Here is a 13,841-nt window from a genome sequence, read left to right as displayed (position 1 = left end):
GACGAATCATGATTCATGTCTGTAAATCTCCTTTAAGTCAACTTTCTTCCCAGTACTCTTCTCTTTATTTGCGATAGTATTATGCATGATCCCACGAACAGCTTTTACTAATAAGATTGACTTAGTCGGGAAATAGATGCGCCATAATTCTCTCGATGTTGTCGTGTATTTTGCCCGTTTAAATATTTGGAAACGGGGGCGCTTAATCAAGTCGGTAAAATTTCTGATTTCTTTTTAAGCTCTCCACATGCCTTAAAGTCCACCTGTCTAGCATAATTTAGGCCCCTGTATGATAAACCCATGGGATCACTTAATCGACAAAGGTGCTGACTCAGGATATTCTTCAAAAAGGACGTTTATTTCAACCTCGATCCCAGGTCCTGTAGCGTTTTTTGATATGAAGATGAAACACTTTTCACCTTCATACCAGAAAACGCTACAGGCCCTGGGTTTAAGATTGACGTTTATTTGAAAAAGACATTGTTTAAAACATGTGCCTAAAAGGGTGTGCCATAAGATTCCGTCTTCTTTTCTACAGCGTCTTGTTCACAGTTTCTCTGCAAATAAAGCAAAAAGGGCTTGGGAACAAGGTTGAGAAAACATAATAACGAGTAAATAATCTCGGTCATGCCATCAAAAAGATATGTCAACAGTGATGAAGATGTCTTTTAATTTCTCTATAAACTTCAATGTTTATTTTTGTCGGTACCTTCGTAATACAACCAAAACACATTCACACAGCTCATAATGAAGTCGACAATACTATTTTGTTATTATCATTTCAATGTTGGTCATGAAGAGAATCGCCACATCCGGTAAGCAGTGAACGGTTTATTTTTGTTAAATTTTTATGCATCTAAAACTGCAGCTATACGTCCGCGAATTACATCCCTAAAACATCCCATACATTGCTAATATTTCAACAGCAAAGCTTAACATAAAAATAAAAGTTTGTTTGTTTTCTTTTTTTAAGTAACTACAAGCAGGTCCCATTGAACCTCTGGTTTATATATAAATTATGTCTGGAATAGCTAGTTCATAGATGGTTTTTATTGCGTCCTTTAATACGCCTTATATTACGCCTCGAATTAGGTTTGAATAACGTATTTCCAGTTTTCAAAGCAGGAAGGATAATAGTGTCAGCCTAGGGAATAACAACTCGAGGTTATCAAACTCTATCGCTTGTCTTTGCAAGTGTGTAGTATTCATAGTTTTTAAAGACAAATCAAACAGAGTAAGATAAGCTTTTACAGAGAATATAACAATATTAAACCTTTTTTCGTCCCCAGATCTATGTGCGATAAACCTTCAAAGTGGATAAAAAGAGTTTGGGAACGACAACATAATAAAACCCAGACATTTAGGTGGAAAGTTTTAATTTAAAACATTTGTTTAACCAAGCCTTATATTTGGATTAACACATAATAATAGAGAGTGTGACCACGTGCAAATCTGTCATGTTGACCAAAGCCGTTACAAAAGTTGCATAAAGCTCTCTAAATATGTATATCTGGTTGATATCGAAAGTATATATTATCATGCTTTTCTCTTCTAGCTTCAGAAGTAAACATTCTTTCGTCTTTGCGTAGTATCAAGTGGAAATTGGATGCCTGGACGATTTTGCTACCAGTAATACAATAATGTTTTACACGTGTGCGATTATAATTGGCTTATTACCTGCATCAAATGGTATCCAGGATGCAATTCGCGTCACGCATAATGTCATTACGTCGCCATCGTGGAAGACAAGCGGCAACTGTGCACGATCTTGGAGTTTTGTTCATGGTTACTGGCAAACGGAACTTCCTTTTGACGACGCTTATGATCAAAATTGCCTACTTAAAACGGATTGGTTCAACGCTGAACTTGTAGATAACATCTTTATTCAAGTTACCTCAGTAACGCGTAAATGTTCTTCATTTCTGGCTAAATACCCAAATTGCGTGGAAAATGTGTCAGTTTTAATAAACACAAAAGGAAGAAAGGGTTACAGAGTTTTATCAAAAATTCCTAAAGCTGTTGATTTCGACAACGATTCTACTCTTTCTACATTCGTGAGCACGTTAGAACTCGGCTCGATAACCACTGATTTTCGACTTGGTTTCACTGCAAAGAGAACTTCACTTAGCATACAAAAATTGAAAATTTTTTATTATAAATGTCCAACCCGTACTAAAGAGCTTACTCAATTCAAAGCAACCTCGGCCCCAGGCTCTTCTCAAAATGTCACAACAATAACGGGCGAGTGCGTAACAAATGCGCAAATGGTAGCAGGAACAATTACTTTATTCTGTTACCATAACGGGACTTTTCAAACAAATGGCGAATGTGTCTGCAACGCAGGATATTTTAGGAATGGCACAGTTTGTCAAGGTAAATATAGTTGTTGCTGTTCTTGTTGTTGTTATTCTATATTGGTTCTTATTTTAAGGTTTTCGATAAAAGATTAGCCTCTGTCAGTTTTAAGGCGTGTGGAATTGGACATAATATTACATCGTCATCTGTTTTTCTCATTTTACCGTAAAAAAAAAATGGTTTTGGAGGTTGATGATATCATTTACACTTTTTCTGTTCTTGACATAGTAATAATAAGGAGCCGATATACTGACATGCAGCCTGCTAAGGAATTTAGAACTATATTTTAGCGTGTCCAACTGGCGCTTTCAAGCCTCATCACGGAAACGAAAATTGCAGACGGTGTGGAAAGAACACTGTGACGGAGCGTGAGGGAAATACACAATGCAGTTGTAAAAAAGGACACTTCTTCCTTGGTGCGCATGAAGTGCATTGCTATGGTGGGTACTTATAAGACTTCTATATTCTACAATTCGTGGTTTTGTAATATCATTTAAAAAGATTTCGATATTGCTGCATTTATTCATGTAATCGATATCTAACGCCCAACGTATGTACAGTAACAGCGCCCAGCGCAGTACATAAGCTGGTATTCGTTAAAATAAATACAGCCTTGCTAATAGCAGGATAGTTTGAATCCGGTAATCTCCATAAACGCACCTTTAAGAATCTCAAATATTTATATGCACTGAAATCGAACAATTACGGCGAATCATACAAAGTAGATATTCAAAATTCTTATATTTTCATGGATTAATTGCATTGTGGATTCATCGCATTGTGGGATAGATCATAATCCTGTAATGTAACTTTTCACTATTTCTTTAGCGGCTGGAAAGGTGAGGCGACTCATTTATTCAAACTACACCGATGGCTCTGTCGTGGTGCATTGGGACCCAGCCTACAGAAGACCGGGCTATAAACCGACATATATCGTCTCTTTCAACAACGTCAATTTTCGTACAACACAAAGAGTACTCAGGTTTACTCCCTCTAACGCCACAAGATCGTTTAAAATTCAGGTTTAGTACCCGCGTTTGCAGCTATCTGTTTTTTTTTTACGACCCGTGTTTACAGCTACCATCTTTTTCTACCAGTCGCTTTTACAATTACCATATTTTTTTGCCACTTGCGTTTACAACTAACATCTTTTTTTACGACTCGCTTTTCACCTACCATCTTTTTCTACGACCCTGTTTGCAGCCCCCTTTTTTTCTACAACTCGCGTCTTCACCTACCATTTTTACTTTAGATTGTGACCGAAGTCAGTGTGCGCGGGAAAGTTTACCGCAGTGATCCATTGTTACAGACCGTTACAGTTCATAAGTACCGATATAAAAACCTATGTATGTATCTTTTTTTTCTACATATGTTTTAAGAATTCTTTAGGGAAAATTGTGTGCAAATAGACTTGGTTTATAACAAATTTATAATTTTGTTCTTTTAGGTATAAAACTAAAAACAAGTTATTCGGTAATAATGGCGGTTGCAGCAGTGCTTGTGATTCTAGGAAATTAACAAAGCTGCAGATACTTTACTGAAGACGTCATTTAGCAACCTTGTTAGAAAAATTGAATGCGTTACGAAAACAAAAAAGGCTTAATGACGAAGTTGGTTTAGATAAGGTGTAGAAAAATAGAGCATTATATTTAATAATTAGTTTACTGTATCAGTAAAATAAATATTTTTTTGTTTTCGTTTTATCCTTCTGACTTTTTTAGACGCTGGTTCGGTCAAGTCAACCACAGCACCGGACCTCTTTGCCTAAATAGAAAACCTGGAACCAAGTCAACAAATATTTTTACCCTTCTTGTTCTTCCCTTTTTACCCTTCTATATGTTTTGTTGTTTCATATGCAGAACTCAATAACTTTATTCACGTAATTTCCGTATATTTTCAACGTTGCTGCATTTTTGGATGATCCCAGCGAAATAAAGTACAAGCTTACAGCTTGATTTAACGTCAGTGTTGCTTTATTGTGGACGTAATATGAAATCAGACGTGTTCTCTATTCGGACGCAAAATAAAACCATGCATTACTAAGATATGTGCTAACCTCACATAAATATCATTTAGATCGCTACAAACACAATCATAAACGAGGGTTAAATCTATCCAACCAAAGATTAAGGAAATGTTTTCTTTTATGACACGCAATGATAGAGGATATATAATATACAAATTTTATAAAATGGATTTAGAAATTACCACACAAATTATTCAGTCTCAAATTAAAACTGCGAAAGGACAGCCTCGTATTCGAAGTCAGTTTTATCTATTGTAAATATTATCATATTTCTTGTAATTGTACACGCTCTTTTATTTATCATGTACAGAAAGTTTATATTTTTCCGAAAAAGCAAGTGAGATATCATCCGGAAAAGCAAAGTCGATATTAACGAAAAAAAGCGAGTTCAATATTAGACAGGGTGTGTAGCCTTTAACTCCATTTGATTTCTGTCCAGGTTATACACGTTATCTGGTTCCGGTATCTGCAAATAAAAATATATACGGTATTAGCAAACAGGATGGTTACAACCTCATCCCCAGGGGCTTTTGCCTTTTTGACATCGAGATCGGCGCTAGCGGCTTTGATATAGGCACCAAACCCTGGGGACTAGGATAGGGTGGTTGCACCTCCTATAATTTTTAATATAACCTAAATTTTGGACCAAAAATATTGATTCTTCTTAAAAGCTCCTAAAATTTGTTATACTGAGATTCTCTGCATGCTGGCGTATTTTTTCTTTCCAAGTAGCTAAGTAACTATGACCACATTTTGAAAATAGAATAACAAGTAGTTATGTTCTAGTAGCAACTGTTCATTTTTTATTAAAATTTTGTGGTTTATCTACGTTTTTAGTGTTTTCTGCTAAATTTTGACACGAATAGCTCCTAAAATTTCCTAAAATTGAAAATAGTTATTGCTATAGCTAACCTGAGAATGGTTACGTTTTTTTACCGTAATTTTTATCCGTACTCATTTTTATACGTACACAAAAAATAACTAAAAAACCCTAAAAATGCTCGAAATAAGTTTAGTTTTTAGGCGCAGAAGAAGCATATACACAAAAACACAAAAATATAGTCTTCCACGTCTTCTAAGAATATGTTCTCTTTTTATTTTCTGCGCAAAAATTAATGCGTGTAAGAAATTGTTTAAGTAAGGCGGATGCAAAAAGAACTGATTTCGGATTTCTTTTTTCTCTGGCTACATTCCATGGAGAATCTTAACACACAAACCAAAGAACTATGGTAGTGAGATTGCTTTAAGTATCCACTTTGTTACGAAGCCTCTTCAACACTAACGCAATATCGGACGGATCCGTACGCCCGGTCAGAAATCGAAAGCAAAAAAGACAAACCTCCCATTCTCTTTCGTCGTCGTAAATCTCGTCTTCGTCCAGGCCGTCCAAAAATTTAATTATCACACCTAAACAATAACAGCAGTTGTAAATCAATCATTAATGACGACGGTTGCCGGTTAAATAGTTTAACAAAAAGCCTCTATTATTTTTCTCTATACACCCAACGAACTGTGACGCAGATATGGAAGTAAAAATGTTAGTTTGGAAGCTAACTGGGGGTAGATTAATTATAAAAGTAGATAATTTCAGGTGATGCTCCTTCAAACTTTGAAAAAAAACGTCGAAATGTCCAAACCAGAAAAGATGTTCTCAAAATAAGATATTTGATCTATTTGTGCAGTCATTTTTACCTGTAGAAGAAATTCTTACCTGTAATTGCTCCTCCAGCAACTGCTATAGCGAACGAAACGCAAACGGCTGCGAATTGATATCCACCTTGTTCTTTAAGAGATCTATTGTTTATCTTTGTGTACAAGTTAGAAATGCTAAAAATAACAATTACTTTACAGAACGAAAAAATTCGAATGCGCAGAGAGTAAAAAGAATTGCTGTCATGCCCAGTAATGATGCAAATAAACAACCATGCGCCATAACGACATAACAACCGAAGCTAATTTCGCACAACATATTTTGAAAGTTTTTAAACATTTTTATCAAGGTAATAAATTTTTTTAACAAGAAAAAAACAAGACTACAAAAATCAGATGTGTTCCTCTATTGGGGCGCAATATGAAGTGTTGTTCTAGAAAGTCCTGGAGACAAGGTTACAATGAACAACTTCTTTTGTGAAATAGGTCCAAGTTAAAGAATGTAAAACATTTTTATTTGTCTCACTTACTCTCCTCCGTAATCTTTCTTATCAATCGAGGCAGCAGCAATGGCGGCAGCTATACCAGCAAAGATGGCAGGCATTCCATGGAGATTATTTACTCCGCACGTATCATGGACTTTTAATCTTTTTGTCAAGAAAGGCTAAATATGCAAAAATATAGCCAATATTGGGAAATTCTTCGTCCAAAAAGCAAGAAAGTATTAAGAAGTATCGGATGGGTGTTATACAAGGCGCGCCTTACCGTCACATAAGCGTATCCTAACGTGCTTATTATAGCAGCAATCATTCCTATCAAAATAGCGCCCCATGGTTTTATCATTAAATCTGCTGAGGTTCCAACAGCCACTCCGCCGGCCAAAGTTGCATTCTGGATGTGTACCTACAATCAGAATCTAAGTCATAATGCTATGAACGAACGAACGAACGAACGAACGAACGAACGAACGAACGAACGAACGAACGAACGAACGAACGAACGAACGAACGAACGAACGAACGAACGAACGAACGAACGAACGAACGAACGAACGAACGAACGAACGAACGAACGAACGAACGAACGAACGAACGAACGAACGAACGAACGAACGAACGAACGAACGAACGAACGAACGAACGAACGAACGAACGAACGAACGAAAGGAGGAGTAAAAGAGGGAGGAGTAATTACCATGTTTAACTTGTACTTCTTGTCCACGCAAACAGAAACAAAGAAGGTGGTGACAACACACGCGGCGAGCGCGAAGTATGTGTTAATAATAGCGCGGTTTTGTTGTTGACCACCAACAGGACCTGCGTTAAAACTTGGCCAAAATACCCACAAAAATAAAGTACCTACGATATAAAAATACATCAAGAAAATCTGTTCTATACTCAGTCAAATCAGTCCCTTATTTACATGCCTTCAATCGTTTTAATACGGAAGCAGCATCCTTGTGACCCCCTAGCGCCTCTTGGCGCCTGAGCCGTTATTGCATAGCAGCCAACAATTAAATTATTCAAAAAAGCAAAATGTCCTGGGAACTAAGTTGCAATAACAGAAGGGAATTAGAAACAAGTTTGGAAGTCTTGCTAATAATGTTGAAAATTACACATGTGAATATAACCTGAGAACAATTTCTAGCTATATCAAGCCTTTATGAAACGAAATCGGGGGGGGGGGGGGGTGTGGGGGGCGGGTTAGGGTGAGAGAAGAGGGAGAAGGGGGACAGAAAAAAAGAAGAGGGAAATGGTATAGCTTCTACCATGGTTATTCCTTAGAGGTAAAAAATTGGCAAAAACGATTTAGCCTTGATGCTGCTTCCAATAATTAAATGAAAGACAATCATTATTTTATACACCTGGTTTCCACCTACCTATCATCGAGAATAAATCAGAGTGATAAACCGAGCCTTCCTTTCCATTCTCATCGCCATAGTTACGAATGATCGCGGAAATAGTTAGGCCAAAGTAAGCACCAAATAAATGCACCACTATTGAGCCTCCAACATCAGAAATATGCAGGTATTCAATGATAACCGCTTCGTTGATTGCAAAGAAGATGCATTCCAGGATAGCTATGACCAGTAATTGTAATCGACTGACTTTACCAAGCAAAGCTCCATATGTTATTAGGACAGCGGCAGCGGTGAAATCAGCTGTCATCAGGCTAAAAGAAAACGCTGTAGAATTAGACGCACTTTAAAAATGTGTCGGAAATTTATTTTGAAAAATTTGACATGCCTAAAAATATCAACCTCGAACCCTGTAGCGAAAATCAAAAACGCTACCAGTCGTTGTATAAACTTCTACTTAAAGTTCCAACATTTTTTCTTAATGTTTTATCATCCTCGTCTCTAGGGTGTGTTGCCTGATGTCAAAGCCGTTAGTGCTTATTTACACTGTGATAAAGGCAAGAACCCTGGGAAGAGGTTGTTGATTTTGAGATGTAGCTGACCATTACAACATACCCTACAGAGCCTAGCCCCTGGGTTTGTTGGCTAGATATAAAAACTACGTTTGTCTTGTTTGGCGCTATTATTAAAACTAAGGGCCTCAGAGGACACTGCGACGCAAACGGAGGTGTACTGGTCAGGTTAATACTTTAATTGATTGAGTTACGTTAGATCCCCGCCTTGATATACCTTATAAATAAAGTTACTATACTTTGTGCCGATTGTGGAGATTTATATCAATTTTGCCTACTAAATTTTGTTAATTTTGGGGTTTTCTTTTTTACTGCTTTAATAACTAAAATGCCTAAATAAAAAAAGGTCACGAATATTGTAAATTTTTCGGTTCACATTTTGAATGAGTTAAATTTAAATGGTTATAACAAAACAAAAACAAAATAAGGAGAATTTGATAAAAATATTTTTGCATGTATTTTATATCTTGTAAAGTTAACATTTATTTCCTAAATTTTATCAGCGATAAATTGATCAAATTTGGTCGTTAACAAGCGACTAAATATATTTAATGACTAAATATTTGAGCTTTTTTCACTCAAATCGTTCTTTTTTTTTAAGATAAGGTATCAAGTGATTCCATTTCGTCACCAGACCCAAAAATTACATTTACAAAATAAAGCAAAATAAAGGAATTATTACCCTACCTCTTTACATCCAGTATAATGTCTCCAACATCTGTTGTAATATGTCCTTCTTCTTTTTTTATTCTCTGACTTATCCAAGCGTTGAGTAGCGTTCCCCATTGTATAGTGATAGCGGAGAGAAGCAGATTATAAGAGACAGCGCCGAAACCATACTTCTTTAAGAATGTCATCAAAAAACCGAATCCGATGAATATCATGACATGTACATCTTGAAATTCTAAAGAAAAACTGCGTTTTTTTTTTCTTATTTATTTTCTTATTTATTTATTTTTTACTTTTGTTATTTACAAAAAAAAAATCGCAGTCAATTCAATTTGGTTGCAATGTCTTGGACCAGAGGGCTGTTAATGTTCATTCTAGTCTCCCGAGCAACCTCGATCCCAGGGCTTGTATCGTTTTTTTATGAGTTGCCAGCTGTCTTTCAAAGATCGTCTCCTCGATTTCCTCCAAATTCGGTTGCGTTCCATGGATCTTAGGTTGTTTGATTAGATATTAATTTTTGCTGACATCAGCATGCCCCAGTTTCCTGAGACATTGTGCGCCAACAGATCATCATAATGTAGAAAATGGATCAGGACATACTGTTTACCGATTTTAAGATCTATCCAAAAAACGGCCTAATGTTATGTATGGAATTGTAAGTTCTGTTGAAGTTCAACCGCTTTAGCGCCTTAAATTTACACGAAAAGAAGAAAAAAACATAAGAATTTCTCCACCCTTCTGCCCAGGTTTTTGTCTTTATAAAAATTAAAAAAAGGCAAAAAACTTTGGGAGCGAAGGTGAGAATCTCTCGTTAATCAAAGCATTGTAGAGATCTTATTTAAACAGAGTGAAGCTCAGGTCAGATGGTTACAACTGCGCGTATGTACAGTAATGATATCGTCGGCGTGGAGCAAGACTGCGGCTCTCAACTTTACTTGACTTAAAGGGTCTACAAAACGAGGTGTTGATTTTTGACTCTAGTGACTTACACGGAAGTCGAGCTTATGGCGGGGGAGATTTATAAGCAATGGGAACACAAAAGCATCTTAAATCGTCTTAAATATTACAATTGGATACCCAAATATAACTAAAAACGACGGAAAAGTACCTTACAAATATTTGACACCCACAATTTATTCAATATAAGCACTTACCCTGTTTTTATATAATTTTTTCTGGTAAAAGAAACAATAAATATTTTTGACCTAAATAGGTAATTATTTTCTCCTACTACACAGAAACGTACCAAATTATTGCATGTAAAGCCATTTAAGGTAACAACAATCTTTTTGAGGTATTAATTACCTTCTTAAGGCTCTTTAGTATAGCATTTTTAACAAACACAGTCCTTCGTGCAACTTCGTCCCCAGGGCTTTTTTTCTCTCATCAGCGCTGTGCTTAGTCTTGCCGTCCGATATGCAAAAAGTGACAGCAGGTCCTGGAATGGAGATTGTTTCTAGTGTTGTCTTACTTCCTCATAAAAACAAACTTGATAATGTATTTATTTTTAGAAAATACCATTAAAAAAGCAATCAATGTCAGAAAAGAGACAAGTTGTCCTGGGCACGAGGCTGACCTTCTGAGTGGTCTGGTTATTACATAATGCGGCCCGAATGTGCTAGGATGGAGGGTAAGGTCAATGACGGAGATCTTACTTGAGCTTTTTTGTATCCCCTTTAATTTAAAAGCTGTTTAATGAAGCCACATTAATAGTATCCGAGTTAAAGAGCAAAAATTGTTTACATATAATTAAAGTACTATGTTTACCTAATCTTTATATAATTATTCTCCTTGCTGTTTTCCTGATCTGTATATAATTATTCTCCTTGTTGTTTTTCCTGATAAACGTTATGTGTGGTACTAGTTATAAGGTCTCGCCTGGGTTTCGCTTTTGCTTAAGATTTGTATTTTATTACAGGCTCAGCTATTTACTACTTTTTGACTATAACTACTCAGGAAGACTAAATTGGCGTGCCTAGTTGTTAGTAAGGCTGCCGGTCCTTTTAGCATCTAAACCTTATTCCCAGGGCTTTTTGCCTTTCTTCATTATTTTGATTTTAATAGCAGCGAAAAGTTGGCCGCTCCGCAATAAGCCTCAGGGGCCAAGAGACTCTGGGTCTTCTTTTTTGTTCTTTGCTTGCTCCAGGCGAGTTGTTTTTTACAAGTTGCTTCTTTTTTTACGGACCTGGGTCTAGTGTTGCTAACAAATATTGCTTATAAAAAGCGTGTATTCAGTCATTATATAGCTGAAAAAAATTTGTTCCCGCTAAAAAAATTTCTGCAGTGTTGCTCCAGTTTTTTGTAGATTATCACTCTCACCCACAGAGCTGTTTGGGATAAACCTCCAGATTAAAGCTTGTTGACTCTGGGGACAAGGTTGCAAAACCCTAAAAAGTCCCAATTTACGTTCATGTATCTTATCGACGTAAAAATTAAAAAGTTGTTTTTGTTCTTTTTATATAATCTTTAATTAAAAAAGATGGATAAAATTGTGGTAATTTTTTAATTGTGCAATTGAAGTAGTAATTCGTAAAAAACAGAAATTGTGGCAATCACACCCGGTTATTCAAAACGGAGAAAACAAAGGTTAAAACATTAACTGTCTAATAAATGGGAGTTGGACAATTATCAATATTTTAATTATCATGTTAATTTATACCCCAGATTGATGCGTTACACCTTCAACACGCCTTCTCGTGATTTGAATAACACTCTACCACCGCGTTACGTTAACGGCTTATATTCAGTAATTGTTGTGTATATTTTCTCATGTTTGAACACTGCGATGAAGAGCGTTAAAAAAATCTGCCTCTCTTTGACAGAAGTATTGAAAACGAGGCTGATTAGCTAAAAGTTTTAGCAAGCCGTTAACGTATTTGTTTCTTTGTGAATGTTGGATCATATCCTGCATGTTAGCCTCGTTCCAAGGGTTTTTGTATAAAAAAAGCCAAAATCCCAAGGAACGAAATTTAAACACACGCGACAGTGTTGAAATTCTTTTTTTTGTCGTTCTTTTGTCTATTAAAATCACGAAACCTTATCTCATCATACAAAAAGTCTAATTCGAAATATAAATGAGGTTAGAGATGTTTTGAATTCTTAAATTAGACACGCATATATCGCTAAGTCTAATTCGAAATATAAATGAGGTTAGAGATGTTTTGAATTCTTAAATAAGACACGCATATATCGTAATCTTTTTTTCCGTCCCACTATTTTGTAAACATCGCCTAAATTTTATTTTTCCATACTTTTTTTATTTTTTTGGGCGTTATATTATCAAATTACCTGGTGCCTTTTAACCGTAAACATTTACCCGTGTATTTTCAAAATTCAAAACACAGTCTCGGAAGCTTGGTGACGAACATACTTTTTTAACTAAAAAAACTGGAGATGAGGTTCACAAATGTTCATTGGCAAACGGTGACCTCTCTCTCTCTCTCTATCTCTCTCTCCAAAAATGTTGTACAAACGTAGAGGTAGGGTATAGAAAAGGTCGACAAAGGGATGACTACCTCGTTCTTAAATCTTTCGCTGATTGCACTCTAAGTAACCAATTTGTCAGTGCAACATAAACAGTGCATAGGGTTGGGATAGCTTTAGGATAAATATACTTACGAGTATAAAGTATAGCTGTTGTAACTGTTTTTTTGTAATCCACAAAACCAGCGAACAAACCCAGTAAAAGGACTTGAAAAAGGAACAACGCAATTGGAAATACCGGTTTGGGTAATCGAAACATGGTTTCTCGATGTTTTCTAAAATAAAATTTATCAAGAAATTCACTAAGTTCACCAGAACAGAAAACAAATACAAAGTGAAGTGAACAAAACGAAGACAAGCAACAACGAAACGCGGATTGACAACTTAAATCCGTTTTTTATCGTATCGGAAAATTGGGTTATCTAAGCAACTGTGTAGTTCTTCCGTCTTCAAACTCAAACGCGCATTTAAAAATACCAAAACAAAGAGAAATTGAAAAAGTTAAAACTGAACTTATAAGTACTACAATTATAAATAGTAAAAAACATTAATAATAATAATAACATTAATAACTTTTAGTACCTTTGACTTGTCTGGAAATATTTAATTTTCTGTGTGTATCGGAGCTCCGCGCTCTAGAAAAGTTTCGCTGCTGTCGATAAATGAGATTACAGGGGAGAGACGGAGGAGGTGCGTTGAAACTTTGTCATGCATGCACGAGGGTAAATTAATAAGCGGTAAATCACGTGGGTATGATCGAGACCATCCATACTACTAATCGAGGTAACCTTTGTCCATGTGCAAATTGTAGGCTAATTGGATCTTGATTGTAGAGTATGGAAAGACGTGAATAGTTATTTGTGTTAAATTCCTTAATATGTTTGGGTCGATGCATTTACGTGTTTTTTCTTCTGATTCCGTAAGAAATTTCGAATCCATTCTGATCCCTAGAGTTTTTTGAGATACAATTCGTTAATTTATTTAAAAGAGCTATGAAGACGATGTTTCGAACCTATTGATTTGAACATCCGCATGTTTTAAATATGCTTTACGTATAACCATTTTCGTCCCCAAAGCTCTTAGAGATGAAACCTCGAAAGTCGAGGCTTACCTCAAAGAGCTCTGAGCTCGAGTATACCGTAAAAAGTTACGATTAGAATATCAAGGTTTCATTCTCGACTCCAGAGCTCTTTGAGATAAACCTCGAAAGTCGATCTTTAAACTCCAA

The 13,841-nt window shown here is 36.0% G+C and overlaps 2 protein-coding genes across 3 annotated transcripts; one reads left to right on the top strand and one right to left on the bottom strand.

Annotated features, from left to right (window-relative positions):
• Nucleotides 1–646: 646 nt before the first annotated feature.
• On the top strand, nucleotides 647–4,058 carry LOC130630376 (ephrin type-B receptor 2-like). 2 transcript variants are annotated; one of them, XM_057443852.1, is made up of 6 exons: nucleotides 647–815; nucleotides 1,556–2,373; nucleotides 2,646–2,795; nucleotides 3,184–3,377; nucleotides 3,608–3,705; nucleotides 3,803–4,058. In XM_057443852.1, the coding sequence occupies exons 2-6, from the start codon at nucleotides 1,641–1,643 to the stop codon at nucleotides 3,894–3,896; spliced, it is 1,269 nt and encodes a 422-aa protein (XP_057299835.1). In that variant the 5' UTR covers nucleotides 647–815; nucleotides 1,556–1,640; the 3' UTR covers nucleotides 3,897–4,058. The 2 variants fall into 2 exon arrangements, with proteins under 2 accessions (XP_057299835.1, XP_057299836.1); XM_057443853.1 differs by having other exon boundaries at nucleotides 648–815; nucleotides 3,608–3,701.
• A 346-nt stretch (nucleotides 4,059–4,404) lies between these two features.
• Nucleotides 4,405–13,353, bottom strand: LOC130630374 (ammonium transporter Rh type C-like). The gene is made up of 10 exons (XM_057443850.1): nucleotides 13,196–13,353; nucleotides 12,749–12,888; nucleotides 9,149–9,365; nucleotides 7,911–8,203; nucleotides 7,226–7,389; nucleotides 6,797–6,934; nucleotides 6,562–6,695; nucleotides 6,093–6,208; nucleotides 5,721–5,788; nucleotides 4,405–4,847 (listed from the first exon to the last, which is right to left on the bottom strand). Exons 2-10 carry the CDS (start codon nucleotides 12,870–12,872, stop codon nucleotides 4,776–4,778), a joined length of 1,326 nt encoding a protein of 441 aa, XP_057299833.1. The 5' UTR covers nucleotides 12,873–12,888; nucleotides 13,196–13,353; the 3' UTR covers nucleotides 4,405–4,775.
• Between the last annotated feature and the right edge of the window lie 488 nt (nucleotides 13,354–13,841).

Source organism: Hydractinia symbiolongicarpus, chromosome 2 (assembly GCF_029227915.1).
Source record: "Hydractinia symbiolongicarpus strain clone_291-10 chromosome 2, HSymV2.1, whole genome shotgun sequence".
Taxonomy (NCBI): Eukaryota; Metazoa; Cnidaria; class Hydrozoa; order Anthoathecata; family Hydractiniidae; genus Hydractinia; species Hydractinia symbiolongicarpus.
The sequence above is the reverse complement of the archived record's forward strand: the minus strand, read 5'-3'. Positions and strand labels throughout refer to the sequence as shown.

What these genes read in the sequence shown, in the direction of transcription:
- LOC130630376 (XM_057443852.1), top strand. Translation starts at nt 1,641, where the DNA reads ATGTTTTACACGTGTGCGATTATAATTGGCTTATTACCTGCATCAAAT. An exon ending in GAATGGCACAGTTTGTCAAG is followed by an intron (nt 2,374 to 2,645) that starts GTAAATATAGTT and finishes ACTATATTTTAG; the next exon opens with CGTGTCCAACTGGCGCTTTC. An exon ending in CGATATAAAAACCTATGTAT is followed by an intron (nt 3,706 to 3,802) that starts GTATCTTTTTTT and finishes TTGTTCTTTTAG; the next exon opens with GTATAAAACTAAAAACAAGT.
- LOC130630374 (XM_057443850.1), bottom strand. Translation starts at nt 12,872, where the DNA reads ATGTTTCGATTACCCAAACCGGTATTTCCAATTGCGTTGTTCCTTTTT. An exon ending in TGATTTATTCTCGATGATAG is followed by an intron (nt 7,390 to 7,910) that starts GTAGGTGGAAAC and finishes TTTATATCGTAG; the next exon opens with GTACTTTATTTTTGTGGGTA. An exon ending in AGAAGTACAAGTTAAACATG is followed by an intron (nt 6,935 to 7,225) that starts GTAATTACTCCT and finishes TTCTGATTGTAG; the next exon opens with GTACACATCCAGAATGCAAC.